Source organism: Caenorhabditis remanei, chromosome V (assembly GCF_010183535.1).
Source record: "Caenorhabditis remanei strain PX506 chromosome V, whole genome shotgun sequence".
Taxonomy (NCBI): Eukaryota; Metazoa; Nematoda; class Chromadorea; order Rhabditida; family Rhabditidae; genus Caenorhabditis; species Caenorhabditis remanei.
In genome coordinates, this window is record NC_071332.1 from 10,184,051 (window position 1) to 10,209,944 (window position 25,894).

The following is a 25,894-nucleotide window of genomic DNA, read 5'->3' on the forward strand; positions in this document are numbered from 1 at the left end:
AACATGGTGAGAATAATACGAAACAAAAGATAACACAATTCGAAATGTTTCAGCTCCCTCTAATATCTTTGGATCATCCTCGAATCTATCCACAATCCATCGATCAAGTATCTGTAGAAACTGGAATTCCTGAACAACTCTATCGTACACTTTGGACAGATTTTCGTGCTCAATTCACTCATCCAACCAGTCCAGTGACACTTCTTCACATAGACACTGATAATTCAGAAGTGGAATCTCTGTGTGACTATCGACAGAACATAAAAATATGTTATCCAAGTGGTGCTTGAAGAGAACCAGTAATGAGTATAACTTCTCTTTATTTTTATTTTTGTCTGTATTTTGCATTACGTGTTTTTATATAAACAACGGGTCTTTCTGATTTCTTATCTTTATTTGTTCTCTTATAAATACACTTATTTTCCTTCTGAAAATGCAAGCCACCGAAACAATAAACAACATAAAATCTATCAAAGCCATTCAGAATATCTACTTCCTTTCCGAGAATTGAATGCGTCATTTCCGAGAATTCGAGATAGCCCATTTTCTCAAGAACCCATAAAATGTATAGCACTCTGTGCAGGCAGATTCAGGAGGAAATATGTTTGTTTTTTCTTACAATTCTGACTTTATCTCTCCGGATGCAACTATATAATTCTGGTGAGAACAAGTGGCTGATTATTAAGCGATGAAATTTGAAAGAGCGACTGAACAAACAAAACGAAAGATATGAATTGCGACCACAAACAAAACTACTGTGAGAGTGAAAATATAGACAAAGAGTGTGAAGAATTCCGAGTTTAGTACAGATTGTATTATGATGATGACCAAAAATACAAATTTGTGAGATTAGTGTTTCTGGAACTTGTTGGGTGTTATTTTTTTCAAAAGATTACTTGCCTCAAAAAAAGAAAAAAGTTAGAAAGAACTTAGTTCGACAACATGAACGGCCTTCATCTTTGATGTTTTGCTTCGTATTGCCCAATTGGCATTCGATAAACCGCAGAAACTTTGAACTATAGTATAAGTTTAATCAAGCTCTATGAGAATACATTAAAGGTTGAGAATCAGTTTATGATTCATATTTCATAGACTTTAGGTTCCAATCCATAGTTAAACAAGTTTTTTTTTAATCGTGTTCCATGTTCGACGATCCCGACGAGTGCATTTTCATGCACAAGAATCCCTATTTTGCTTCATTTCCACAATTCGATCAAAGTATACATATAATCCATGAATCTCTGTTGTATATACTTTATCCTTTGATCTTTTTCCAAATATTAATCCTCACTAGCTTTTTCATCTCCTTTCTAACATTTCCAGAACCATAAGAGGTCCGCCTACGAAGTCAGAGATGATGAACCCCCTTCTCCTTCTTCTTCTTCTCCAATCTCCTCCCCTTTTTTCTCTTTTTCATTTTTTTTCTTTTTCTCCAAAAAGTCTTTTCTTTGCCCTCCCTGCTGCTCATCACGTGACACCCGGCTGGAGCAGAGAGCGCTCCCGTCTGCCCTTCTTCCATACTTTTTCACCTCATTCTCCTTCTCTTCTTCACTATTTCAGTATTAAAACGTGCAACCAGCTGAGCGAGTGGAGCCTCTGTTTCTCTCGAATCTCTCTTTTGAAGAGTATACACGGCTGCATACATACATATTTTCTGTCCTTTTTCCCCCATCTCTCTGTCTCTCCGTCTTCACTTCTATCTTCTATTGCTTCTCGCCATGCCGCCAATTCTCTTTCTCTCACAGCAATTTTATCGGTTTTTGTTGCTGTGTATATGTGTTTCTATATATTATTACACTCCCAATTCTCCTCCAAACACAACCATTTTTTGATTGACACTTCCTCCTTTTTTTTGTCCTTTTTTGTTTACCTTCGTCCCTTTCAATTTCTTTTCTCTTAGAAGGTCAAATGATCTTTTCATAGTCTACTGATAACGCTTTCATCTATCGTAATTCTTTCTCTTTTTCAGATGATCCGGCAAGAGCCGAAACTCCATTTTCTCTACGAAAATGTGAATCTCGACTCGTTCTTCAAACCGGAGCCAGTATGCCAAGAATTAGATTTCGCTGCTTTTGAGGATGTTCATGCGTGCGTTTTGACTCCATACTTGATAGAGAAACTAGTCTGAAACTATATTACCAAAAATTCCCGAATTGATGACCTTGTTGAAAGTGAGAGGACAGGTGAAAAGAAGAGAGTGAATTGTAAAAAACATAAGTGCAATCCAAAACCCATGGCATAACTTTTTCGGGTAATTCATGATCTTTGGTAAACAGCGGATTCGGTTCCGATAATATTTATGACAATTCTAAACGACTGATTCCTGAAAAAAAGATATAAATTTCGTGCTTACCAGCAAAACTTAAAACTCTATAACTTTCAGAAAAAGTGTCTTTCGAATCGACAAAAAAGCTGACTTGGAAATTTCCCTCCGTCGTGACGGGCCACCGGAACACACATGGCTTGCGAGAGGACTCATGAAAATTGTATTGTGGAATGAAAACTTTGAAATTGATGGCTCTTATCCAGCTATATTCTGCAATGAAAAACCATTCCATATGATTGATTTAATGAGTCGAAAAGCTCTTCGATCGGAAGTTGGAGACGACATCTTCAATGTTGAAATCTCTATTAAATTCGATAAGTGGGAAGGTCTGAAAGTAATGAAACTCTTCCAATTCGATCATCGGTATTTGGATTCTAACTTGAATTTGAATGTTCAAGGGCAAGATTTTTATGTGAGATCGAAGGTGAGTTCAAAGTTGAAATTTGTAGACAGCTGGAGGTTATCATGAAAATATTTCAGACTCTCTTCAAGGAGATTCCGGCGTTCCGTGAGTATTTGGAGCAGAACTTCGAGCCAGGAACCAAGAAATACGAACTGAATGAATTGCAAGGAGAGAAAAGTGTTGCAGCATTCAATACTATGCTTCAAGTCGCATTCCGCTGTACTTTCATTACAAACAGTAGGACAAATCGATGTTATTTCTGAATATATATTTATGTTATTCCAGTCCATGAAGTCGGAGAATTGCTCTCTCTTGCATTCCGTTTCGACTATCCAACTCTGAAACAAAAATGCGAATATTATTTGATTAATGAACCAGAGACGAACTGGATGGAGAAGTTGGTGTTCGCTGATTTGTACAATCTTTTGTTGCTCAAGGTGAGTTGGCAGGAACTGAAAACTACATGAAATAAATATTTCAGCACCACGTGTTCTCTCACACCATCGGTCTCGCTCAAGTTTACAAAAATCTTCATTTGAATCGTCTCCTTGAAACTTCGACTCTCCGTTCAATTCTGTCGAAAGTGACTGAATTGAAGAAACTCAAGAAGTACGAAGATGCTCCGTCGACTGGTTGGAATCCACTCTGCCTCTCTGAAATAACTGAAAATCGCTGGGGAAGAATGAAGAGAAATCCATTGTGTGCAAATGCTCCGGAACCTGATGTAACAGCTACTTTTGAGAGATTTGAAAGCACTTTTATGCCAAAACACTTCGGAGTTGAACTGATTACTCCCGAGTTTTCTTTTGTAGAGAGCACTATGAGGTCAGTTGATACAGCTATGTGCTTGAACTAACTTATTTTTACAGTCTGTTCTCTTACAAAGTCCAACTCGGTCCAGATCATCGTCTCCTTTTCAAAATAGACTGGAATGACGTCAGAACTGGAAACTTCGTTTGGTCTGTTGGTGCATCCGTGTTCCTTCGTCTTCAATATCTTGGTTCTGAGAAATGGGAATATTCGGAGAGAATCAGATTTGATAATGATCATCCGACTATCTTCTTCGATGGTATTCATATTCAGAAAGTATTCCCAGGAGGTGTAGAACACCTTCTCGATGGATTGGGGAAAAATTCAACTCTTCCAAAAGTGGAGATTATGATTGTCGTTGAGAGCATCAAGGGATTGGAGTTAATTCCAGTTGAAAATAGTTTGGAAGCTATTGAAGAAATGGACGATGAATGGATTCTCCAACCATCAAGAAACCATCCGATCGTATGTTGTGGAAAGTATCTCTACGTGGATAAAGAGGTGAGTAGAGTTGCTATTTGAAGAGACACTCTGTGATATCTGTATGTTTCAGGTTCTTCGTTCGAAGTCTCGAGTGTTCACCAAGATCTTCGAACAAACCTACGAACCAATAACCATTCCAATGTCATTCGAAAAATTCGAGAGTTTCTCCTCACTTCTTGATATTCTTCACGGCGAAGACGTCTTCTTCAACTATCAAAATGTCTTCCATATAATTGAATTATCTCGTGCTTTTGAAACTGAAGAAGTCCTACTGAGAGGAGTTGATTGGCTTATCGAAGAGCCAGGAATGGAGAAATTGGAGAAATTGGAAGCTGCTGACAAGTATTCAATTCCAGAACTCCAGAGACACATGACCGAGAGTATTGTAGATGTTGATGAGTTATATGCAATGTTTAAAAATCCGAATAGATTCAGTCGTCGGATGCTTCAGATTCTCATAGAACGCCTTATGAATCTTCCAATTCCAGCATCAGATGAAGATAGAGAATTCGAATAGATTATAGTCCCAATTAGTTTTTCATATGCATTTCGTTGTACATTTTGTACTTTTATCTCTTCTTTTCTTCACAGCTTTGTTGTATTTTTGCCTTTTTTTAACCGACTTCATTTGTACCAAATTCATCCCTGTAAAGACTTCCCAAACATTTTTCCTCTCTTATTTTTATTAAGATTCTAGAAAAAAAATCCATTTTAACCATTGAACCCAAATTTCTTTCGTTTTTGCGTGATCTTTTACCTGCTTTCTTCCAAACTTCGAACACATTTCTCTCAGGAATTTTGTTTCGTCTCAGGAAAAATTCCACAATTTTCAAAGTTTTTTTTATTAAACAAATTTTTCGTTTCAATTATGAGTTGAATAAAGTTAGATTTGAATAATTAACCAGACTTCGCATTTTGAAACCGTATTTTATAATTAAATTGTTAAAAAGAATTCATTGAAAAAGATGTATGCTTCATCTTCCAAATTTAAGAAAAGCATTCGATGTACTCCTGGCTCCGTCCACGCTGGTTTCAAGAATACGTACCGCCTATCTTCCAGAATTTTGAAAATAAAACCATGAAAAACTTGTGCTCCAGGCGGATGAAATTTCGGATAAACTTCCAAATTGAATTAACAAATTGTTATTTCTTTTAGATCAAGCTCTCCCCCAATGAAAGATCGATCCAAGAATTCAAACTCTCCTTCTTCAATATCGATTCGCTGGAATTATTTTCTCATTGCAAAATAACTTTGAAGTATAATAACAAGTCGTTCCGAGACTTTCTCATTTAAAAAACAATGCGCCTTGAAAGTTTACGGTGACAAACAATTCTTTCCGTTGTTTTCAACCCATATTCTCAAAATGTTTTATTTTTTTCGCTCAACGATTTATCGGTTTTTATAAGGATTTCATTTTCCCCCAGAATTTCGATGGAAAACGCTAAAAAATTATTCAGTTGTGAAAAGTTCCGCGTCGCTTTCAGTTCTCCACATCATTTTCTCATTTCTAATTGTTCAGTTATTCAGTTCCTTTCAACCGATTCACAATGGAAGAAATCGAAGCAGTCCATGAAAATAGTCAGCACAAAAAAGAAGATGAACCGAAACCGTACGTTTCCCAAACATAGAAATGGAGTAAATTTACCTGTTTTCAGAAGATATTTCACAAACGAAGAAAACATTCAAATGTGGGAGTTCGTATATCGTTTCGTTTTCGATCCGAAAGAAGGTATCGTTGAGAAAATTCGTGAGCCAACTCCACATACGCTCAAGTTCTGGCAGAAATATATCGATGAAACAGGCTCGAAAAGAAATGTTGGATCACTACAATCTCGGTTTAAAAAAGGATATTTTAATGTTGACACATAACTTTCTTCAGATACCCAAAGTTGATCAAGACATTGCATAAAATGCCGTTCGGAACTGAGATGAAATTGAATCTTTCTTATTCATTAGACCTCCCTCTCGAAGAAGAGTTTCTGAAAACTGCTAAAGAAGAAGCATTCATTTGGATGGATGAAAACAAAAACGTCGAAGCGTTTGAAATGAAAACCGAAGAACAGTTACAAAAGGAACGCGAGGCCGAGCAGTTGAGACAACAGCTTCTTCAAGAAAAACAACAATCCGCTCAAAAAAAGAAGACTCCCACAAAGCGTCGATCATCAATCGCAAAAAATGTCACAGCAACTCCTACTATTCCAGCGACTCCGTCTGCCAAGAGAGTCAAAACTATGTTCAGTAAGGAGCAAGACGTCGATATTTGGAAGTTTTTGTTCGGAAAAATCTTCGATTCCAAAACGGACAAAGTCCAAAAACTTCAAATAAAGGGTTCATCGAGAGCATTGTGGAAGGAATATTTGGGTGCTGAAGCTGACTCAAAAGCTGTATCATCTTATTGCTCCCAGTAAGTCAATCCAATATTAGTTATTTTTCTGAAAAACAATTAATGGAAAAAAACTTGAATGTTGGAATTCCAGCTACCAAACAATAATCAGACATCTCCATTCGATGCCCTTCGACATGCGCATGAAAGCTGATCTCTACTATGCATTGCATATCCCTGTTAATTCTGAATTTCTCGCATTGTAAGATTCATTGAAATTACAACTGATGAACTATGGTATTTCAGACTCAAACTAAAAACAGAAGTAAAAATGGACGAGGACGGATGCATTGTTGAGTACAACTCTGAAGATCTCAAAGAAAAACTGTACTGCCAAGCAGATTCCGAACAAAAATTAGATCCTGGAACCGATTCGGAGAGTGATGTCCATGACGACGTAGATGGTTTTTCTGCTGATCTTGAAGAAGTTTATGAAAGACGCCATGTGTATTGATCAATTATAAAAAATTCTCAAATTGTCGAACAAATTCGCTCCGCCATATTGTTTTACCCGCATTCCTATAAAATGAACGGAGTCTTCGCCGTAGCTCACCAGTATTTTGGTCAATAATGCAAGGACAAGTTCCTCAAAAGCCGAGAATCAAATTATTTTTTCATATACAATAGTTTTGAGAATTATGAAAAAAAATATTGATCAAGTAACTAAAATCCCATCATGGCTAACGTCGCTTCCATCATCATTTTGACTTTACAGAGTGGAAGTTGCTGAAAATATTGAAAATTACAGACTTGAATCAATCAGATTTTCTCACTTTATCTTCTTGACGAGATTTTTCGATGGCATTTCCAATTTTGAGTTGAGTTTTTTCAAGATGTGGGGAACGGAAATTCGAAACCAGGGACGCCATACTTTCTAAGTACATCGTCATGCTAACTTCTGTTGAGCCACCAGCTGGCTGATAATCTTGTGAATTCGAGTGTTGTTCGTCTTTCTCGCTAGAAATGTTCATTTACTTGTTGATTCACGAAAAAGAAGAAATCTTACGTTATTGGAGCAGTTTGCCTGAACAAGTCTAACATTTCGGAGTTAGATGAATCGATTACACCTTGAAGAGTAGCCAATAAGTTTTGCATTGGCTCGTCTTCATTGGATGAACTTTCAACACTGAAGACTGCGTCGTCATATTCAGTTCCAGAATCATCTACAGGCTCTAACTTGAAATCTCCTTCAGTAAATTTATTTAGTTGTTCCAAGCTATCGTTCAAAACGGTGTCCGTTCGCATTTTCAGTTTCTTCTCTTCCGGTGTTCCAAAATCAATGGTTCCTTCCCTTCTCCTACGTCGTTGTTTCACAAACTGACGAAGCTCCAAACCCCCGGGTCTTCTGTCTTTGTACCGAATAATACATGAACTTTCATCAAGATCTATGTCAGCGTTTTCGAGAAATCTAGTAAATTTTATACTGTGGTTTTTTCACTAATTGAAGAGGAAATCTTACTCGGTTAATTGGGATTCATCGACTGGAATAGCGAGAGCATAATGAAGTTTAGCTTGACTATCCAGGTCGAAATTCATGGATTGAGGAGTTGGAAAACTAGGCATACTGAATCTGTAATAATAGTTGAGATAAGTTTCCAATACACTGACCTCTAATAGACAAATCCCAGAGTTTTCGTCTTACAATCGCATAATAGGAATTCTACAAACCAAAACTCAACGAACCTTTTTCTCAGACTTGTCGCTGTTCTCAGATCGCTCACTTCCGTTCGAAACTTCTCCCAAAGTGTCAATCCTTTCGCTTTTATTCTGTCTCTCTCAATGAATCCAGTGATTGGGTCGACAATTTCTTTTAGTAAAAATTTCCACATAGTCATCTCTTCCTGTTTTGAAAACTGCTTCATGATTCTGTAAAAGAGATTTTGGTGGTCAATTCTTAAAACGAGAGAAGAAATGCAGCCGAGAGAAACAGAGAAACGTTAATAATTTTTAAACATCAAGAACTCTGTGCTTCACCGGGCAGCGCCTGACATATTTCGGCAATCAATAGGCAAGAATGCGCTTTTTGCCGTTTCTCGGCAAGTACTGCCTGGGGCAAGAGGGCGCGGTTGCATAGCTCTCTGAAATGTCATGTCAGATTTCTATAGTTTTCGTTTACACAGATTTACACATGCATAAATACTTATATTATTAGGAAAACGGGAATTCATTCTGAGTAACAACATGAGTTTTAATGCAACACAACATAACAGAAAACAAAACAAGTATGAAAGATTCAGTGCGAGAAAAACTATTAGAGTTAATAAGAAGTATTAAGATATTGATGGATAATTTCATAGTGCAAGTCTGTCACTCTCGATCTGAAATTTTGAATGTTTTAATAAAAATGGAAGTCAATTGACTTCACCTGGTCAAGAATATCTTCGAGAACTTCTCGAACATTTGCCATGTCAAAGCCTTGATCATAAAGACCTTGTGAGCTCGTGGTATTTGAAGATTGCTCAGAAACAGTGAGCAACTCCCGTGGTTCCTCTATCGAACTCTGATTTGATGTGTCAACAGACGCACAGACAGTTTCTTCGGGATTCACCTCAAACTGTTCTTCTACTGCTTCATTATCGATATTAATAATTTCACATGCATCCGACGTGGATACAGAACGCTGCGTCTTCCTCTCCACATATGTGACGATACATCCGTGGATATCTTCTTCAACGATTGCATTTTTTCTTAGTCTGAAATTTTTACTACTTATTTATTTTCATTTCGAACAATACTCTTACTCTTGGAGAAAGATTTTATTAACAGGTTCTTCCAATGCGTAATACAATACTATTTTCATTAATTTCGGAATGCCTGCCAAATAAGTATATGGTAGCATGCGTCGGAAATGTCTCACATATATGGCAGCTTCTCTGTGATACGAACATGTTTTGTCGAATTCTTCCCAAATCCAAGGCTTGAAGAATATATCTCGGTCTTTTTTGATTTGTCCTGTTCTCGGATCTTTAATTTTGTTGTAAATATGCGAATACATTCTACATTCGTCCAGTTTCGTGAATGGAAGTCGTTTATAAAATTTACGATAGCAAATCTTTCTATCCATGGACATTTCCAGGCCAGTGTCCATATCATGATAACTAAAAATTCGGAAGGAGTTGTCCAATCTGATGTGGGAGAAACGTAGGAATCTAAAAAAACAACAAACTTGATGCATGTTCTCAGTGTGCGTTTCTGAGTATCTATTTTTCAACTCACCTTGCCATTAACTCTCTGTTGACAGGGATTCTTAAAACAAAACAAAGCTTCGCTTTTGTCAACAAATCCAGTTGAGTTCTGTACAAGTTGGGAGCTACATCCTCTTGAAATCTGAAAACGTGAAAAACTATTTTGATGCGAATATGGAATGATACATCATCTGAAGTGCTATAATGCTTTTAGTTGACGAATGCTCATCTTTGAACTCCTTCCACAGACTAGAATCGCTCGGCATTACGTTCGGATGCAAAACTTCTCCGGATAATGGATCATGAATTTTTTTGCATAGGAATGTCCACATCAGCAGTTCTTCTGAACTTTCAATCGATGGGCGACTGCTTTCAGGAAATTTAAGGAACAATCCTCCGGTGGATCTTTGAGAAAGAAACATCAATCTGTTTTCTCGATCGACAGAAATATTCGCTTCCCGGCGCATTGCTTCCAAGAATTTTCGCTCCACAGAAATACCAAGCGCGAAGTAGAGTACTGCTTTGGCCGCTCCCGTTAGAAATGCGTTGTGAAGATTGGGAGACAGATCATCCACAAAACTGAAATTTCCAAAGAAATTTTAGTTCATCGAATAAGATAATGTTCTCACTGTGTTCTTAATTTCCATGACGGCCTTCTTGATCCCGTTTCCATCTGAAACTGAATCCAAGTACTCAAACAATTTGGATCTATGCTTGAATACTTGACACTTCTCGATGATGAATCAGAGACCTTTCGATGTAAAAATTCCCAAATTGCTTCATCTTCAATCCACGTGAACTGTGAAGCGACCATTTGCTCAGGAGTGTATCTCGAGTATCCATTCGGTCCCAGTCCGTAAAATGTGAACATTTTTTGAAAACTACAAAGGGAAAAAGTGATAACGTTTGGAATTTGGCAAACTTTTTTGAAATATACAATCAACTGAAAAAAATTACAGTTTGATGACCAGAAATGATAGAACAATAAAGCTGCAATTTATATTATTATAATTATTAAAACATCAACGAAACATGTTAGAGAAAAACACAAAAAGAAACAGGCAGATAATAAATACTACTAAATTTGAATTTTACACCATGGCAATGGAAACAGCAGACTCGATTAGACGGAAGGCAATGCTGAATGAGATTTCCTGAAATTGGCTTATGTTAGTTCGTTACAAGAGTAGTAATAGAAATTGTTACTTTCTTATTTTCTTCGTTCGAATTGAGGTGCTCATCAATGACTGTGTGGAATGAGTCAAGATCCGGTGAGTCCATGATTGTCAACGCGTTTTTCAAATTTTCCAAATAAACGTTCGTCTCGAAAAAGGAACCCTTGTCCTCAACCTCCACTTTTCCACTGTTTTTCTTTCTCGCACGTCGAGGCATTCGAACTGGGTTTGCTCTCACTACAACACGTGGTGTATCGTTTTCGGAGTTTTCTAAATTCTTCTCATTCTCCAAAGTTTCTTCATCAGCTTTCTCATCGTTTTCTACACAAGTTGGTTCTAGCTCCTCATCACTTCCTGTGGAAAGTTTCTTTTGCTCCTCATCGCTCTCTGTGGTAACATTACTCTCTTCCTCATCTCTTTCTATGATTATCTTTCGCTTGATACTTGTTTTATGTTTTTTCTTCAAACGCATGTTTTCAGTTTTCTTTTTTTTATTATACATATGAGGGTGATATTCGTCTGAAAAATCGTCCTCCGAAGTATCGTAACGTGTAGAATCTTCATTTTCATCATATTCTGAGGCTACATTCGAAAACGATTCCTGTTGAAAATCAAAGCCAAATTCTTCACGAGCAGTTAACGCTGCGAGAACCTGTGTTTCGGAATTAATCTTAAGAGGAACTTCACTCTTCTTGGATTCTTCTGGAACGGTCACTTTGATTTTTTTGGCAGCTTCATTTGGCTTTGCTATTGACGCGTTTTCGACCTCTTGGATTTCATCGTAGCCAAGTGAGAACCCTCTTTCATGCTTATCTCTGTATTTCACGATACATCCATTGCTATCAACTTCAACATAAGCAGTTGCTTTCAGCTCTTTCAGGAATTTCTCATCGACGTGGAGGTTCATCCCATAATATATTTCGAGCTTCATTTGTCTTGTAAACTGAGTGAGATGAAGAGAATAAGCCAGTTTAAGGTCAAATCTGAAAACACACTATTTCATTACGATTTCTCACTCTTACAAATACCAACCTCGTCATGTATTCGCTGGGACTTCTTTCCCCATCTGAATATCTTTTGAATTTGGTCCAAAGATCTAAATTCGATGAGATTCTGAATCTTTCTGATTTTCCTGTCATTGGATTCCGAACATTGTGAAGTAGGAACATGAACATATCAGTTTCCTCGTTGATTGAGAAAACACTTGACTTTGTTTTCGTCTTACTGGAGGTTTCTATTTTTTCTTGTTTCTCGACTACTCGATCTTCGAATAAATACAATCCGTCTGGGCATTTTTCTTTATAATACTGGATACGACCGGATTCATCAGTTTCAACAACGGCTTTTTGATGCAACACCTCCAAAAACTCCTTTTCGACTATAATATTCAATCCGTAATACAGCTTTATTTTGATGTTGGTGTCCAGTTTAGTGCGGTGAAGAAAAGGCGCCATCTCGTGATAGAAACTGAAATTTGAACGTATACGTCTCCCTATAAAGTTATTATTATATCTTACAGTTAGAGACCGCAACATTTTTTTCAAACTCATTTTTTTCATAAAAATTTCCATCCTGCCCTGTTCTTCAGATAAATGGAAGTACATTCCCAATTTTTTTTCCGAAAATATTCACTCTCACCGAAGTTACAGGACCTTTTAGTCAGCCATGGTTTCTACTGAATTCTCTTGGAGAATTCTTTCGTTTTCCTGACCACGCAAAAAATATCTTCTATTTTCACGTTCACTCAGTCAAATTTTTGCAAAAATTGGGAAAGTTCGAACCAGAAACCCATAGATTAAAAACCCCGCGTGTTATCCACTGAACCAAACAAGCACAAAAGTGACGCTGATAATAGGAAAATATATTTTTGATGTGATTTTTTAATATTCAAGAGAATTTTTTGAAGGATATTCAGCATATTTCGAGATAAAACATCAAATATCTAAAATTCGACAGCACGAAATTTTTTGTTCCCAAGCGGATCTAGATCGAAATTTTGCGTAGAATCTGAATCCGTCAAAAAACGATGCGTGTTTGACCTTTTTTAACCTGAACTGCCGGGAAAACTGATTTTCTTTTTGAATCTGTTGTCTTCCGACATCGAAAAAATCAATGAGCTTCAAAATTTTGAGCTCAGGTACCTGAAGAGATGTCCAAAAAGAGTACGTCAGAAAATAGATAGTTTATCACAGAAAGTTTTTTGATGTGATGCCTCGCAGTTCAGATGGCTCCCAAGAAAATTTGACAGCATGAAAATCGAATTTTCTTTCAAAACCTATTAAAGTATGTCCAGAACTATTAGAAACTGTCAAAAAATGATGCGTGTAACATCCTAAACGTGACATTTTTCTGAAAAAAGCAAAATGTTTTTTCACTTTTCTGAGAAAACTAAAAATTTGGGTGAAACGAAAGTGTGTTCATGGAATTCTACGTACTCGATTACATAGGGGTCAAAAGTTTTCATTCTGTTTTAGCGTTCTGGGCTCTCAGGGCAGACCGTCAAACATTTCAATAATCTCCCCATGACGGCCCAAGAGAAGAAAATGAATAACTCCGCCCACGTTCATTGCGGTCCCTACTTACAGTCTTTCATAATGAACGGAATCAATTTTTCTATTCCTTTCTACTGTGAAGTCGTGACATAAGTTTTTCATCGATGAAGGTTTTACTTTTTTGACAATTTCAGTTTCCGGAGTGTGAATTTTTTGATAAAGGAAAATCCAAAACTGCATGATGTCCTCTTCTTTAAAATTGCTAAGTGGTTGTTCGGAAGAACTTTGCGATGTTTCTCGTTTTCTTCTTTTTTTAGAAGGACCTCTGAAGTCGTTGGTTTCTTCCTGTTTTTGAACACTTTGATCATCGGATGTTACATTAGAACCCATCTTAAGTTCTTCTTGAAAATTCGTTTCGCCGTCATCTTGTGAGGACAGATCTCCAAGTCGGAATCCACTTGTATTGTTATCTTGGAATGTCAAAATACAACCCGCATCATCTAACGTAACTCTTCCAAAATCTCTCAAATATTCTAGGAATTTTTGTTCGACAGGAATGCTCAAGCCATAGTACAACTCGGTCTTAGTCTTGGTCCCATATGAAGTTGCACAAAGAGAATTTGCCATTTTGGTTCGGAATCTGCAAACAAAGTTTGTTCGGAATGCTAAAAACAACGTTTCAGTATCTACCTGTACTCATATTCTTGGTGACTTCGCATCCCGTTGTTAGTCAGTCTGAACTCCTCCCAAATTTCGTGTTGCGATGTCATATCAAGTTTTCTGATCGTTCCATCGTCTACACTTCGAATTTTTTGTAACAAAAAATCCCACATATCGCGCTCTTCATCTTCCGTGGTAGTTGGCGAAACTCGAAAAGGCTTCGAACTAACAGACCGCCTGTGAAAACAAAAACGATTAATTTGTCGAATTGGCTTGACTTACAATGATATACTCGATTTCTCTGACATATAGAGAAAAAAATCAAGTAATCGCGAAGATAAATATGCTCAGAAATTATCACAAAAGGGATGAAATTCTACCAACAAATTAGAGAAAAAAAATCGGACGTCGCATACGTGTCAAGACTCTACGAGAAGAAAGTGTCATGCGCCTTTAAACACACAGTAGTCTCTAAATCGATGTTTGAACAATCAAAATTGTACAATTTAATTGTCTTTTAAATACAGGAATCACTCAAGTGCACTCTCCACAAAATAACTAAATGAAATGATGGATACATTTTTTTAAGGAGCTCACTATTTTGAACAGTTTCAGTGTAAACAACAATGCTAGCGATAATTCGCTTTTCAACATTGGTATTACTGTAACTACTGTATGGACTGGTATTTAGATTTCAAATCAAAATTTGTGTGGATCAGAGATCCTCTGAAACTGTAGAGCGCATGAACAAAAAAATTTATTTGAAAATTTGTTTTATTTGAGGTTTCACGAGAGGGGAAAAATCATCGAAAGCTGTCGGAACTCGTTCATTAATCATTATGCATTGATACGTCTATCCAATAATCCTCTTTTTTCCTTGTAGCTGAGCTCATCGGTGACTTTTTCCAAAGTGCTCTTCTCGCTTCCAGCTCCGATGATCACCGGTTCCACGCTACTGCAAGAAAAATAATTTCTGTGAGAGAGAAAAACAAGAAAAACAAACCATCTTTCTGTGAACAAATTTCTTCCCCTCTTCGCGTATTCATTTGCCACATAAAGGGGTGTTGGAAGAGAAGTGGTTAGCCCGACAATCTGATGACAGTGACACAAGTTGTAAGTAATCTCTTCAAGAGTAGACAACTTGGCATCACAGTCATCAGCGAGAACAGTGTAAAGTGGAGTTTTGGCTGTTCCCTGAAACAACTCATTTTTGAAAGTTTGAAAATATAATCGTTAGAAACCTGAAGAGTAGTGTGTGAATTCAAAAAGAACTGCTTGCACGCAGGGTGTGTCACAACAGAATCCAAAATAACTCCAGGTGGAATGTTCATTTGATCCGCTTTTCGTGAACTAGTTCTGCTCGCTCCACTGCTAGAACTACTAGAACTTGAACTAGCGGTCTGAAAACGTAGCTTCATTTTATTCGGGAGTTTCTACTAAAACTCACATCAATATTGTCCAAATTATTCTTGAAAAATCGGTATGTGTGATCTTTGGAAACAACCACATAAATCAGTTTGATCGCACTCGAGAATCGTCCGATTGCAACACGAGCCAACGGTATTTCATGAGCAATGATTGTTCCATGTGCTCCGTCACTCGATCCACTTCTGTATACGAGAACTCTTTTTGGAAGTTTCTGACGACACTTGTTATACAATTCAAGACATTGGGTAATTATTTCCTCAATAGAGGAAATTGTCTGAAAACGGAAACATCAAGAACAAAAGATCAGGAATGAGAAACATACAACTTCTCCAACTGGAGACAGAACGAAATCTCCAGTAAACTCTTGAGGTGTTTTACCATTTGAAGCATATCCAACAACCAATGGACTCAGAATTTCATTTCCGAGAGAAACAAACTTCGATGTACCAGTGGGAAGAGATAATCCCACTCCAATTACAAGAACATCGTTCAGTTTTGTATCCATCACAAGGTAATTCGTTCCTCCCAGTTTTAGATTCGTTTTATTAATCACATTCTCCAGTGTCAATCTTTTTCCTTGAGTAACCACATTATTGGCGAGAGACATTCTCATATCCTGCACAATCATTTCATATTTTCTTTCAATCATTTTATATTTTTCTAAAAGTTTTCGAGTTGTTTGGATTACTGTACACTAGTGACTCACGATGAAGATGAGAAATGGAGTCATCAGAAATCACAAAGACAAATGAGCAATCACTTCTACCAGCAATTTCCAGAACATTCTCCATATCATCCACGTGGACCAATTTAGATTCAGCTGGTTCGCCTATCTGGATTCCTTTTGATTGACAACCATGCATGAACATCGATACGAACTTTCTGAAAATTATTCGACGAATTTAATCGGGTGTAATTATAATACACACCCAAAAATCTCAATTGAAAAACTGTTATTCGCATAACCAACTGCGTACATTGCCCAAATTTTTGGAGGCTCTGATGGTCTAACGAATCCAGAGAAACGCCATTTTCCAGAAGTCGCCTCTGTGTTTTGAGTTGAAAACTGAATTCTGTTGGGTGGCAGCAATTGGCCTTTTGCCTGAATTTTCAGAATTATCAAAAATAAAATTCTGATATATTCACCATGAGAGGTTCTGGACAAACATTGACTCCCAATTCAGACAAAATATAATTTTTAGAGCAGATATCAGCAGCAGCCATTCCAGTCATAATCAGTCTTTGGCGGACATCTGGAAGTACGGCGCTCTCCTAAAATTCAATCAGATTTTATATTTTCTCAAATAAAATTACTGTTCCTTAGTGGTCTTTTGACTTTGAAAACTTGTCTGCTGTGAGATAGTCACTCGTTGATTTTTCGTAATGGTCATCAACTCCATTGGAAAGAAATTTTGATTTCCACGGTGTTTACAGATCAAGAGATTCGCTCGAGGATGTCTCAATTTAATTTTGTATCTTTCTTCAAAGTATTTCTCCACAGTACAATTGCCTCCATCCTTCAATTCAAAACGAGCAGTTGATGCATCAAGAGGATGAATTCCTTCAATTTTCAGATGACGTGTACGTCCAGAATAAGTGGAATAGCAGTCGAGACCTCTAATCACTGGAATACATTTCTCTCTTTCAAATTCTTGAATTCCTAGAGTTGGGTTTTTCAGAATAATTTCAGCGATTTTATCCATCACTAATTGTTCTTTGTGAAATGCAACTTTTGAAGCTGAAAATAATGAATAAGTGAAAGAAGTAGCAGAAAATCTAACCATCAATGACAATAGCTGGATTGTTATTCCCTCTTCCGTATGGTCCTTCGATGAATTGAATTGTTCGTTTGATTCCTGGAAGCATACTTTTCCCATCTCCCACATCGACAATGTCTTCTCTGACGAATCCGTCTTCTAATGGTTTAATGAAGAATAACTTTCCATTCTCGAAACAAACTCCTTTCAATCTGAATTTGAATATTCATATCTCACTTAATTTGAATCCCCACGTTTTTCGAATTCCACTCTGGCAAAGAGCCAGTTCAAGAATCTGTGAGTAAGCTCTATTGTTCGCATCCAAATTACTATTCGCAGTTCTTTGTCCGAGTGATTCAGCTGACAGAACGATAGGTGGATTCTTACTAGAATACACTTCCAATTTGATGTATGGAAGATTCTGAAGATCCAGGTGACTCAGTTCAGTTCCATTAATTTGAATTTGTTTCGTCTAGAAGATAACTGGATAAGTCTGGAATATGAGAGAGGAAGCAAACCTTCGTCTGTGAATCAGGAAATCCTTCGAAGAGATTGATAGAACTGAACAAAACACTCTGTCCATCATAAATCAAACAGTTTTTATCAGTTTTGAAGAAGTCACTGAATTTTCGGAAAGCATGAGATATGATAGTCGCACATTTTTCATGACGATCCACAACCACAAAGCTGAAATGTTTTCTCTGTTGTTTCGAATTTGGGGTTCAGAACAATTTTAATAAACATGTATGTTTTGAATACGGAAATTTCGTTGTGTATTTATTCATCTGTGATTTCTAACAGGTGTGATACAGTACTATATGTTCTCTCTTTTCTTACAACTCATCCAAAATCAGACAGTTCATCTCATTTCCAACTCACTCTTCCTTTCCTTTTTTGGTGAATATCACTTCTTTTTTCACTGTCAAATCTGCCTTGATGCTCACAATGTATTGGAATAACTCAGTTTTCTTATCTACTTCCAACCCAAAAATATTCGTTTGAATGTCTATTTCGTTTGAGAATTTCCCGGGATCACTGGGATTCGGATATATTTTTGGAGCCGGTTGAATCTGAGTTTTGTATTGGTTTATTCATTTGAAACTCAAATATTTCGTACATTCAATTCTCCCAGTCTTTGTGAGCACTCATCGATAGCCTTTATGATTTTATATGTAGTCATAACGAGTTATTTAGTCGAGGTTAAATGTTGAAACTGATTTGTCATGTGAAAGATGATCAAATTGATATTTGAAAACCCGGATGTCACGCAATTTTAATGAATAAAATTATTGAACACTCAAGTGATGGAAATTGAGTGATCTATTTATTGTTAGTACTGAAGAAAATGTAAGAAAATGAATCTGAGAAAAAAAATGGAATTTGGATGGGATGATATGACCCGACAAGTATAAGAAAATGATTTATGATTATCCCAAATCGTGTGAAATCGACAAAATCGGCTGCTCGAGATAAGCGGACAGTGAGTGAAGTTTCGCGCGAACCATTCCCAAATCAGCCTTCTTGTTGGCTTTCACAGCGAGCAGCATTGAACGAGCGACGATTGTGCATCCGATGACTCCATCCTCCAGAACGAGAATGGTCTCTTTTAGGTCACTTGCTGAAATTACAACTTTATCGAGGTGATTGCTTCAAGAAACACAATTGACTCATATTTTTGCGAAAAATAAAAAAATTAGTTCTCATGATGGAAGTCGGTTGGTCAAAACGATGCACAATTTTAAAAAACTGAGGCACGACACAAAAATCAAGGAAATTTGTCGGGTTCGAGGGCCCGATTTTAAGGCTTCCCCTGTCTTTTGTGGGATCTTCAAAATAAATCGGTTAACTATTCTATTCTTTTTGAATTAAACAAAAGAATAACAGTTCAAAATGTACCTCTTCTCTCAAGAGCTGACCAGACACTGGCAAGAAGTGCAGATGAAACATTGGATGCGACAGTTTTCTGTTCACTTCCGACGTAAGCCAGAAGCAATCCTTCTTTATTGAAAAGCCACGATCCATCAACACCGCTTGTGTTAACCTGTCCGAGCACATCAACTAAGGCTTTTTGCTTCAACATCTGTATAACAAACTTGTACAAGAGATCAAAAGAAAAAAGAAACTCTTAAATATCGAAAAAACGGTTTTAACCGAAGTTGATGGAACAAGGATTGATAAAAAATTACAAAGTTAAATTATAACTTTATTTATTTAAACAGTGAGGAACGGAAGATACGAGATCCGACAGATTTAGGAAACGGATAAACCAACATTTGATAAGAGTGAATAAATTAACAACGATAGGGAACAGTTACTCTGTCCATCTGTGTTGGCAGTAAGCACACACGTAGTACAGTCTCATTTCCTCCTCTGCTTTCTTGGTTTGAGCTTGGAAGAATACAGCTTTTCGCTTTCCGCACTTCGAACATGGATGCTCTTCGGTTTTTGGCAGAGTCGGATCGTGAATAATATCAGCGACGATTTGAGTGAGCTCGCTGAAAAAAAAAGAAAATCTTACAAAACAATTTAGTGGTTGTAACTTACTCAATCTCATGAACGAGCTTGTTCACATAGATACATGGATTCGCAGCGACTTCACGGTGTTCACAGTTTCGGCATGAATACATTAAAACTCGAGATTCTTTGTCTTCGCGAGGATAGAGCATATTATTACTAAAATATTTCTTGATTATATAAAATCAAAAAGAATAGTAGTAATTCACCACTCTGGACAGAATTTGATTCCTACAAAACCGGGCCCACTTTTTCCATTTTGACTTGCGGCTGGAGAGATCGGATTCTGATCGTCCATGTCATCGTAACCATCGTATCCTTGACTCATGTTCGCTGAAACAATGATGCTATGCCGCGTTCAGTAATTTTCAAACGAAAAGAATAATAGAGAATGATTAAAGAGAATAGATACGAGAATGGCAAGTAACCATTGAATTTCATATTGTCAAAATAAAATTTTTCCACTTTATTTACAAAGCAATAGAGGGTGAAGATGTGAAAAAAGAAACGACCGTTCTAACGAAGTATATACATATAGTGCCCTTCAAAAAAACAGGGAAAAGGAATGATGCTAGCCAGGGTTTTTCTAGAAAAAGATGCTGCGAGATAGGGCAGTTAACGGAATAGACAGGAAAAGAAACGTCAAGAGAAAAGAAAAGTGAAGGGAAGTTATATAGAACTGCAACAAGAAAATGGTTTATTCATCCCAATTGACCCATCCTTCTTCCTTTTTCTCGCTTTCTGGACGTGGGGTTAATGGGCCTTTCTCTTCATCTTCGTCGTTTGATGGGATTTCCTATAACTTTTTGGAGATTATTTTCAGAATGAACGAATTTAGAACGCGCACCACTGTGCCGCAATGGTAAACGACATTCCATAATCGAACGGCCCTCGACTCGTTCGTTCTTAATAATGATAAGATGTGGAAATAACTACGCATCGCAAAAAAACATTCATGATTCAGTAGTAATTATCTCAAAATTTATCACTCACCTCAACGTTCTTCTCACTGCAAACACTCCATTCAGACTGTGATGGACTTGTCGGCTCTTCTACAACTACTAAAGATGACTCTGACGATGGTGACGACTTTTTCGATGACACTCCAGATGATCCCTTTCTCTTAGCTTTCTTAGGTGACTTGGTATCCACATTCAATGCTTCCGATAGCGTTGATTTGTTCATTTCTTCTTCCATTTCAGCAACTTCAATGGCGTAGAAATATCGTTTCCAGAAAGTTTCATGGCTCACGCTGGCTGGAACAAGACTGGCGAAGACTTGACGTAAGGAAGGGTTATTAGCCAATAAAATGTTAATTTCGCCATCATATTCATCCAAGTTGAAGCGCGAGAGCCATCTTTCATAAAACTCCGAGTTTCCTGGTTCATTGAGATACGTTGATTCACTGGATTGAATTTCAGTGATTTTCAATTTGGAAAGACACGTTTTTCTATCCTTTTTCGGCTTAATGACCTCAGTGAATTCATCTTCTCCAGTTGTAGTCTCTTCCATTGCCAAATTCTTTACAGTATCGGTGACAGTGTCCACAATTTTACTCATCCATCCAAAGCTTAGCGAACTCGAGCTCTCCAACTTTGGCTTCTCTTTTTTCTCCTCGATTTCAGACGTTTCTTCAGTTTCAAATTCTCCAGGAAGCGGCTTATCTTCTTCATTTGGTGTAACGAGCTTCTCAAATGCCTGAGCTTGTTGTTTCACAGCGTTCGCAGCAGTTCCGAACCCTTCTTTTGCTGCTGAAGCGAGATCAGTCACTTCGGCGGTTACAGCATCGGTCAAATCGTTCAAATCTTTCTTGACAAGATCGAGAGTAGTCATTGTCTGAAAAATGGTTGGATTGATTTGAAGATACATCGTCTGTGAGTGAGGGATGTAAACATAGCTTTATTTTTGCTTTGAAATGTCTGTCACAAACGATCACGCATGTGCAATTGGAACTTAGAGTTCTGACATGCTCCGTATAGTTGAAATACTCACACAACTCATTTTTATAGACTTTTTTGGAAGTTTTTTTTTCAAAATGATATAATGATTTTAAAAACGGTTTCTCCCAAGACTTTCGCTAGTGAAAAAATTTTACTACAACAAAAACCTTTTCTCTCGCGGTATTCAGGAACGATGCTCCCCACGTTTGTCCCTGATTGAGCCATGAACTTGCAACTCCGAAGCCGCCGAATCCAGCTTCTTCAGATGTTGCTGCAGGCTTCTCCTCGTGTTTCTCTTCAATTTTTGTTTGATCTTCCTCCGTTTTTGAGTCGGACATGCTGGAAAAATGATGAATTGAGCTAGAAAAATAGGTTTGGATAGAAGGATTCTCATATCGTTACAAATCTAATTATTTAGAAGAGAGGAACGAATGCACGCAATAATGGTGAGCGACGAATAGCAAAATAAGAAATGGAGAACAAAAACAAGATGAAAAAGGGAGTATGGGAGAAAACAGGGAGAATGCTAGGTGAAATGAGACACAGCAGCAAGAGAAGAGAATAAAATCGTCATGTGCAGAGTTCAACAGAGCGCGTTTGGTGGAAGATACACTCACATGAGCGCGGTTTTTCGAAGCTTTTCGAATGTAAATTGAACAAATCAGGTGATTTTTCTAAGTATATGCGAATATATTGAGGCATGCATGATATGTTCACAGATTTGAAGGTAAAAACAATTTGCTAACATTTGTGTGGCTTTCTATACTAAATTTCTGACAGTGAGTAATAACCTTGTCGCTGGGAAAACAAAGCCTTCGAAAACTGGGAGTTTACACTGAAGTTACAATTCGTCAATTCAAATGAGAAGGACAAAGAAGAGTTTTATCTCGTTAAGCGATCTGAAACTGTGTGACGGTGAGACAGGGAAATTGGAAGAGGACAAACAGATCACCATCGATTTAGGGGTCGATGAACACGGAAACAAGACGCGAGTGTAATTTCAAGCTACGTCGTTTTTTGAACATCGTGGATCTTTTCATCTCAAAATGCGAAAAGTGAGATGATCACTCGTCGATACAATCACTTCAATGCTTTTAGAGAATTAGTTAATTGTATTCGGGCTAAAGAAAAGCTTTAAGAAAAATTGAAACAATTTCAGAAAATACCAAAAAAGCTTTTTAAAAGGAAAAGAAAAATGTATTTATTTAGTAGAATCGTCGTGAAATAAAATGCATGCGTCTCTAACACCGACACGTCAAAATGCAGACAAGCGTTCCTATCGATAGCTATCAAACACTAAGTGAGTCGTACCGTAATCTCAGAAAATTCAGTTCGAAGCCCGACTACCGTTTTGGGGAGACGGAAGAAACGAAACGGGAACTACCAAAAGGGGAGAAGGGAGAAAGGAAAGGAGTATGATTTTTGTGATAAGTTGCGATTCATTTGAAGAATGGAATTGAATAATTGAACCTTTACCCATAATAACTTCAAAAGCAAGTGGCATGATGCTCTCGTTGATTTATTTTTCTTTTTCCGCGAAGCTCACGCAGAAAGCGATAACCACCGATGAAGTTGAGAAGAATCGGTGGAAGGCACTTGCACAGCTTCTGAAAATATATTATTCTGAAATGTTTTTGAGAATATGGAATAGATAGACGAGAACTAACAGAAAATGATCTTCATTTTTGCAAGTTGTATGTTTCTGTTTTTTTTCTCCGAGTACGTTAACCGCCTTTGTCAAAACGCCTATTAGAAATATTTATTTCAGAGAGCATCTGATAAAATATCAAGAACAAGAATAGAGAATATGGATTTCAGTGAATCCCTATTGATATAAGTTGAACCACGAAAACAGCAACTACTACGGCTCTGACGCTTGGAAATCCAGTCGACCTTAAAAAAATAAGATGTATTTTCAGCAGATATTTAGAAATATAAAGTTATCTGAGAGATAATACCAGAATTTCCAGCGAGTTTGAAGGTTTGGGAATTCTGTGGAACTGCTTCCAGAAAACGACCATTGTTCCAACAATAATCTCGATATGTGAAACCAGTTCTAACTAATTTTTGGAATATGAAAACGCTACAAGTTCATCCAAAGTAATACTCGCCGGTGGCAGCCAAAATCTGCCAAAGTCTACCAAGATATTTGCCAAAGTTGAAGCAATATAATGAAGTATGTCGTGGAAATAATACTCCATCATTATTTCCACAACTGGTATCGTCTAACTCGTAGACTTTATTACGTTATTATTAATATATACAACGGTGAACTTATTGTTACCCTCAAAGGTTAAACCCACTAGCCGAGTGACACGTGCGACATACCCACATATGGATGACCTTTGCTACGTGTCACTGTCGATGTAAGCTATTGATTTGCAATCAATTAGTATCGGAAGTTAGCCATCCACCAATCGACCGTCAGAAGTTACTCGCATACCGGAAGTTCTACATCATCAAGAGGACGTGCTCCCAACAGCTGCAACAATGGCACCGGATCCAAGAACTCTCTAACCAAGGTGCTCGACCTTTGGGAGTACGATAATAAACCGTTTGTATTAAATGTTGTCTTGTTTCCTAAGTCACTGTCTCTCTCACTCATTGAGGTGGTTTGGGTTCACCAACCCTATAAACCTCCTCAACAAAGTACATTTCCTTTGTAGTCGCATGTTTTTCATAATAACTGAATCTACAGTAACCAAACAGAACACCCTGTTTCGGTTTGAAATCATTCCGTGGTAAACCTGACAATGTATATTTCAGTCACAAATAAAAACTAGTTACCAGTAGCAACATTATCATCATTTCATCCGTTCTAGAACTTTTCTTGTTCCCAGGCTACAGGCTACAACTTTAAAATCTTCAAATTCTCTCCTCCTCTCGTACTATTTCTCTATGGACAAACTGTCTGCGATGAAATGTTTCAGAGACTCCTCGACCAGCGGAGCAGTGTATCCAAATATTTGTGCCCATTTGTCGTTGCGAATGGAGTGCGGTGCGCTGAGCTCTTTGCTCGATTTATGGCCAGTTTTCGGGGCAGTACTATCGTCACTTTTCTTCGTTTTTCAACCAGGTTTGTGGCAATTGGAAAATATGCCACAGTTTAATTTTAAAGTTTCTTGAAGTTTATATTTTCAATGATGAGAATTGTTTTTTGAGGAGACGCTGTACTTAAAAGAACCTTAATAAGTTTGAATAAATTCGAGAGCCATTGAATCAGAATTTCAAATCAGTTCCTATTAAAACTAACAGTTCAATCTGAAATAAAGTTTATCGAAAGTTTAGAGTCTACTTGACAAAAAGGCAAGCATTTTTAGGAACGATGTTCTAGATGTATAAGTTGTCGTCTAGAAGTCTGACTCAGTCATAGACTTTTGTGTTTTTCTCTTCCAAATATGTAAATATATACCTTCAAATCGTGATCGTGATTTGTGCCCTCTTTTTTAATGATCACAAGAAGTAATCTTCTTCAAACTGCTCCCAAACACTCCTCCTTCTCTATCTTTTTCATTTTGTTTTATTCTTTATTCATTTCCCAATCTGTGCTCTCTTCGTAGCCTATTTTGGCATGAAGCCAATTGTGCTTCCTGAGACTACAAACCACGCTAATCGTCATTTCGAAACTCTGGTGTGCTCTTGTCTCCATGGCGGCAGTGTCCGACTCATCTTCATTTCGTCTCGTTTCTCTATTTTAGAGTGACCACCATGTTTTGTGCCATTTTATGTTTTTGTGCTCTTATATGACTTTTAGTGCATTTTTGATTTCGGCAGAGACTTTGAAGTAGTTGTGTAATGTGGATGGTTGGATAAATGGTGTCTGAAGTAGCTGTAGACGCCAGAAAACATTATTAATGTATTCAGAAACTTTCCAGAATGTCAACAAAAACATACTAAAAGTTTCAAAAAAGCTCACCGACTCATGTGCTCAGAAACCTTTTTTCTCTACCGTATTTGAGACCTCTCTTTCCTTTCTCTCTTTAGATCTTGACTGAAGCATTACTTCTAGAATTCACATATTCTTCATACGTCTGTTTCCTGGTTTCTGATCCTGAAAAACACCAATCAGAACGTTCTATTTCAAACTTCTAGATTACTGTTTTTCCTCAAAAACCTCAAAAACCTATTTGCTCCTCAAACAGAAATCTCGAGATCTTCTAAGCAAGTTTTTTTTTCTTTTCTCTACATTGTCTTGAACATTATTTACCAACACATGTGTACCTAGCGCGTACCTTGTGTTATCACCCATTCGATTACACATACTTTTCCCTTTTTATGCCATCGTCAGTTTCTTTCGTTTTGGCAAAAACGCTGAAAATGAATGAGTCATTGTATCA

The 25,894-nt window shown here is 37.3% G+C and overlaps 9 protein-coding genes across 9 annotated transcripts; 2 read left to right on the forward strand and 7 right to left on the reverse strand.

Annotated features, from left to right (window-relative positions):
* Positions 1 to 1,969: 1,969 nt before the first annotated feature.
* On the forward strand, positions 1,970 to 4,539 carry GCK72_018724 (uncharacterized protein; the record flags this gene model as incomplete). Its single annotated transcript, XM_003110490.2, has 7 exons — positions 1,970 to 2,088; positions 2,384 to 2,750; positions 2,807 to 2,966; positions 3,015 to 3,166; positions 3,211 to 3,554; positions 3,599 to 4,040; positions 4,093 to 4,539. The coding sequence occupies 7 exons, from the start codon at positions 1,970 to 1,972 to the stop codon at positions 4,537 to 4,539; spliced, it is 2,031 nt and encodes a 676-aa protein (XP_003110538.2).
* A 1,031-nt stretch (positions 4,540 to 5,570) lies between these two features.
* GCK72_018725 (uncharacterized protein) lies at positions 5,571 to 6,860 on the forward strand (the record flags this gene model as incomplete). Its single annotated transcript, XM_003110612.2, has 5 exons — positions 5,571 to 5,632; positions 5,679 to 5,858; positions 5,903 to 6,427; positions 6,501 to 6,608; positions 6,653 to 6,860. 5 exons carry the CDS (start codon positions 5,571 to 5,573, stop codon positions 6,858 to 6,860), a joined length of 1,083 nt encoding a protein of 360 aa, XP_003110660.2.
* Positions 6,861 to 7,069: 209 nt separating this feature from the next.
* GCK72_018726 (uncharacterized protein) lies at positions 7,070 to 8,241 on the reverse strand (the record flags this gene model as incomplete). The annotated part of the gene is made up of 5 exons (XM_003110440.2): positions 7,070 to 7,132; positions 7,180 to 7,363; positions 7,413 to 7,814; positions 7,866 to 7,976; positions 8,090 to 8,241. The coding sequence occupies 5 exons, from the start codon at positions 8,239 to 8,241 to the stop codon at positions 7,070 to 7,072; spliced, it is 912 nt and encodes a 303-aa protein (XP_003110488.2).
* Positions 8,242 to 8,697: 456 nt separating this feature from the next.
* On the reverse strand, positions 8,698 to 10,462 carry GCK72_018727 (uncharacterized protein; the record flags this gene model as incomplete). Its single annotated transcript, XM_003110630.2, has 6 exons — positions 8,698 to 8,724; positions 8,772 to 9,099; positions 9,148 to 9,555; positions 9,623 to 9,733; positions 9,778 to 10,170; positions 10,221 to 10,462. The coding sequence occupies 6 exons, from the start codon at positions 10,460 to 10,462 to the stop codon at positions 8,698 to 8,700; spliced, it is 1,509 nt and encodes a 502-aa protein (XP_003110678.2).
* A 220-nt stretch (positions 10,463 to 10,682) lies between these two features.
* On the reverse strand, positions 10,683 to 14,226 carry GCK72_018728 (uncharacterized protein; the record flags this gene model as incomplete). The annotated part of the gene is made up of 6 exons (XM_053732713.1): positions 10,683 to 10,745; positions 10,798 to 11,749; positions 11,799 to 12,233; positions 13,350 to 13,898; positions 13,949 to 14,155; positions 14,201 to 14,226. 6 exons carry the CDS (start codon positions 14,224 to 14,226, stop codon positions 10,683 to 10,685), a joined length of 2,232 nt encoding a protein of 743 aa, XP_053581626.1.
* Positions 14,227 to 14,755: 529 nt separating this feature from the next.
* On the reverse strand, positions 14,756 to 18,283 carry GCK72_018729 (uncharacterized protein; the record flags this gene model as incomplete). The annotated part of the gene is made up of 14 exons (XM_053732714.1): positions 14,756 to 14,873; positions 14,922 to 15,112; positions 15,160 to 15,318; positions 15,366 to 15,620; positions 15,669 to 16,006; positions 16,053 to 16,228; positions 16,276 to 16,448; positions 16,493 to 16,618; positions 16,714 to 17,084; positions 17,128 to 17,315; positions 17,358 to 17,575; positions 17,622 to 17,790; positions 17,983 to 18,173; positions 18,221 to 18,283. The coding sequence occupies 14 exons, from the start codon at positions 18,281 to 18,283 to the stop codon at positions 14,756 to 14,758; spliced, it is 2,736 nt and encodes a 911-aa protein (XP_053581627.1).
* A 247-nt stretch (positions 18,284 to 18,530) lies between these two features.
* Positions 18,531 to 19,183, reverse strand: GCK72_018730 (uncharacterized protein; the record flags this gene model as incomplete). The annotated part of the gene is made up of 2 exons (XM_003110275.2): positions 18,531 to 18,721; positions 19,000 to 19,183. 2 exons carry the CDS (start codon positions 19,181 to 19,183, stop codon positions 18,531 to 18,533), a joined length of 375 nt encoding a protein of 124 aa, XP_003110323.1.
* Positions 19,184 to 19,414: 231 nt separating this feature from the next.
* On the reverse strand, positions 19,415 to 19,945 carry GCK72_018731 (uncharacterized protein; the record flags this gene model as incomplete). The annotated part of the gene is made up of 3 exons (XM_003110427.2): positions 19,415 to 19,598; positions 19,648 to 19,776; positions 19,827 to 19,945. 3 exons carry the CDS (start codon positions 19,943 to 19,945, stop codon positions 19,415 to 19,417), a joined length of 432 nt encoding a protein of 143 aa, XP_003110475.2.
* Positions 19,946 to 20,314: 369 nt separating this feature from the next.
* GCK72_018732 (uncharacterized protein) lies at positions 20,315 to 21,895 on the reverse strand (the record flags this gene model as incomplete). Its single annotated transcript, XM_003110580.2, has 3 exons — positions 20,315 to 20,413; positions 20,611 to 21,453; positions 21,725 to 21,895. 3 exons carry the CDS (start codon positions 21,893 to 21,895, stop codon positions 20,315 to 20,317), a joined length of 1,113 nt encoding a protein of 370 aa, XP_003110628.2.
* Positions 21,896 to 25,894: the final 3,999 nt, after the last annotated feature.